The sequence below is a fragment of the Electrona antarctica genome (genome assembly GCF_951216825.1).
Source record: "Electrona antarctica genome assembly, chromosome: 7".
Taxonomy (NCBI): domain Eukaryota; kingdom Metazoa; phylum Chordata; class Actinopteri; order Myctophiformes; family Myctophidae; genus Electrona; species Electrona antarctica.
In genome coordinates this window covers 10,008,423-10,011,775 of record NC_136812.1, presented here as the reverse complement: position 1 = coordinate 10,011,775, position 3,353 = coordinate 10,008,423, and the positions used below count along the sequence as shown (strand labels likewise).

At 46.5% G+C, this 3,353-nt stretch overlaps 1 protein-coding gene across 1 annotated transcript in view; it reads left to right on the top strand.

Annotated features, from left to right (window-relative positions):
* Nucleotides 1-1,338: 1,338 nt before the first annotated feature.
* Nucleotides 1,339-3,353, top strand: part of LOC306927367 (uncharacterized protein) — a gene marked incomplete at its 5' end in the record, with an annotated part of 8,006 nt that continues 5,991 nt past the window's right edge. The window contains 3 exons of the mRNA XM_079507078.1: nucleotides 1,339-1,344; nucleotides 1,626-1,729; nucleotides 2,575-3,044. Coding sequence (XP_079363204.1) covers nucleotides 1,339-1,344; nucleotides 1,626-1,729; nucleotides 2,575-3,044 — 580 coding nt within the window. The remainder of the gene's footprint in view (nucleotides 1,345-1,625; nucleotides 1,730-2,574; nucleotides 3,045-3,353) is intronic.

The window sequence follows — 3,353 nt, the reverse complement described above, 5'->3', positions numbered from 1 at the left end:
TGTATGTGTATGTACTGTATGTATGCAGGAATGATAAGGACAGTAGTAGTAGTAGTAGTACATTTATTTGTATAGCACCTTTCACAGAGAGGACTCACAAAGTGCTTTACATGATGCAATAAAATACAAGAAAAAGAAAACAAGGCAGATACAAATTGCTGTACGATTCAAATAAAATGACAATACAAGCGTAATGAATCAATAAATATACGGTGAAACAGGAAAATCAGGTTGAACCATCTACAATGCTTGTGCAAAAAGGAACGTTTTAAATGTCCACAGAGGGGGCAAATCTCAGGGCTATTGAAAGAGCATTCCAGAGTTTGGCTGCTACAGCCTGAAAAGCTTTGTCACCTTTTGACAGTGATAGGTCAACTCCATGTGCAGCCAGTGTCTGCAGAGCAACATGGTGGCATTAAGTTTAGAAAGGGTTGATATGCTGCTATGAAACAAGGTCATACTGAGACAAACATAAACGTGTTCACTCACAAACACACTCAATCACACGGGTCCACCTACAACAGGCCCAATTAATTCCACACATACAGAGAGACATGCACACGCAATTAATAAAGAGATAAGAAGGGGCATATTTGCATATTTCTCATTAATTCCTTTGTTCTTAAAAGGACACATAGATTACAGTGCTTTGCCAAATGGCTATATATCTGAATGTACAATAAATCACAACACACGGGCAGTCCCACCTCTCTCCCGTTCTTTCATTTTCTTTGCCCAAGACAATGAATTTCTTTACTAATGAACAAGCGGACTGATGGAGTAAAATGACATGGCGCAGCAAAACAGCCAAGCATCTGGTACCACAATGAATCTGCATAGCTAATACCCTGCTCGTATTATACAACCTGCAAATTAAAAGAACCAGCCACTTCGGTTTCTATCAATGGGAGTGGGCTAGTGGGAGGAGGGATGGAACCACGGCACGGCAATGTTGAGATTTATAGGCAGATCCTGTAAATGAGGGGGTGTGAGTCAGGACAAGTTGGTAAAGTATTCATCAAGTGGGGAGGCCACCCTGGCTGTCACCCCTCCCTCATACCAAGTCACTCCACCTCTCTATAATTGGCCCTACATTGAAAGAAGTTTAGCAGGGGGGCACCCGACTCTATGGGGGACACAGGGATGTGTCCTCTGTTTCAGCTGGGGCCTTTAATTAGCCATGTGCGCGCATGTCAGTGTGTGTGTGTGTGTGTGTGTGCGTGCGTGCGTGCGTGCGTGCGTGCGTGCGTGCGTGCGTGCGTGCGTGCGTGCGACGTGCGTGTTTGTTTTGGCAATTTAATTTGTTTGGCGGCTGGGGGTGGGGAGGTACTGCAAACCATGGAGGTAAGTTTATGGGGAGAGTCAGGTTTTCAGCAAGGACAAAGCAGTTCAATAACAATAGAAAGTATGTATAGCCTTACTGAACAGAACATCATTATAGCCCTCTTGACTCCAACAAAAGGGTCCTGTGTGGCACTGAGGAGGATCAGTATCTGAGTGAGTGAGGGACAACTGCTGTATTGTCAGACTTAACAAGGTGTTGTAGGACCTGCTATGAGCTTGGCAGTGGTGAGGCCCTCGACGTTGAACTGACAGTGCCTGGCCCTCCTCGTCCTCCCATGAAGGGGACGTTCCGTGCTCTGTTCTTGGCAGTGGTGAGGCCCTCGACGTTGAACTGGAGGAGGGACAGTGCCTGGCCCTCCTCGTCCTCCCGTGAAGGGGACGTTCCGTGCTCTGTTCTTGACCTTGGCCTGCCAGCGCGACGACTCTGCGACTCTCTGATATTAGTTTCACAAGATGGTCTTGCGCCAACTCTTGCTATTGGTGGGGAAAGGCGCGCACTATTATAGGCTGCCTAAACCACTGTTTCCCAAAAAGTGGGTCAGGACCCATTTGTGGGTCTCAGACACATCTTTATGGGTCCTTTATGTATTTGTTTTTCAAAAAACATTCCCAAAAAAGCTTTTTTTCCAGTAATTTCATAGAGATAATAAATTAAATTCCATAAATTAGAAAACAACATGGCGTGAAGGGACACGTTATGAGCTTGTAGATCTGCTATTTCCAATAGTTTGGGTCCCAGACTCCCAGGCAAGGTTTGGGAACCATTGCAAACAACGCAAGCAATGTCATCAACCCATAAGAGCCACCTTTAGCCACAAATGCTCTCGTGCACCATGTGACAATCAAACAAGGTTTTCAATTTCATACTCGAGTGAGTGACAAATATACCCTCTTCATTTGTCATTTTTTAAGTGAACAAGAGGAAACAATGACGTTAAAGATCTTGCTGTCTGACATCATTCAATGTCCCTTTGTCTCCTCAGCTCTCTCCATCTGCTCCCAGCACCCCATACCCTCCTCCTTTCTTTCAAACGCCAACCCCAACTTCACAATAACATTGATGACCAAAGGGGTTGGGCTCCATGTGCATCGTATAAAAGCAGGAGGTTTATCCTCAGTATTCCTCGTGCGCAATCTGCTGCACAATGTGCACTGATGAACCAGCGATAAAGGACAGCCCCCCACTGGCAGGCGGATCCGACTCATTGACAACAGCTGATTTTGCCTCAGAACACCACAGCAGAACACCACAGCAGAATTAAGACCACAGCAGAACACCACAGCAGAACACCACAGCAGAAGAGAAGACCACAGCAGAAGAGAACACCACAGCAGAAGAGAACACCACAGCAGCAGACCACAGCAGAAGAGAAGACCACAGCAGAAGAGAAGACCAGCAGAAGAGAAGACCACAGCAGAAGAGAAGACCACAGCAGAAGACCACAGCAGAAGAGAAGACCACAGCAGAAGAGAAGACCACAGCAGAACACCACAGCAGAAGAGAAGACCACAGCAGAAGAGAAGACCACAGCAGAAGACCACAGCAGAAGAGAAGACCACAGCAGAAGAGAAGACCACAGCAGAACACCACAGCAGAAGAGAAGACCACAGCAGAAGAGAAGACCACAGCAGAACACCACAGCAGAAGAGAAGACCACAGCAGACGGCAATCATGCTGGACCAACATTTTCCAAGCACCTGTAAGTAGGAGCAGTTTTTTCCCCCTGATTTGAAGGGTGAAATCTTAACTCTGAGAATGTAACTCTCTATACACTATGAGTGTCATGCTACAGTACTTGTAAACAGCTTTTATACCTAGAGATGTAGCATGAGGCAAAGACAGACTACATCATTTTTTTAAAGAAGCAAAACCCTGTAAAGTGCCCCCCCCCCCTGGCCAGCCGGGGCGCCTGATGGAGGGGAAATGTAACTGTTGGAATAACGTGTTCCTTCCACGTGCTATGTCCAACCTCAGGTTAACTCCCCCCTGTCAGGTGAAAAGAAGCGGC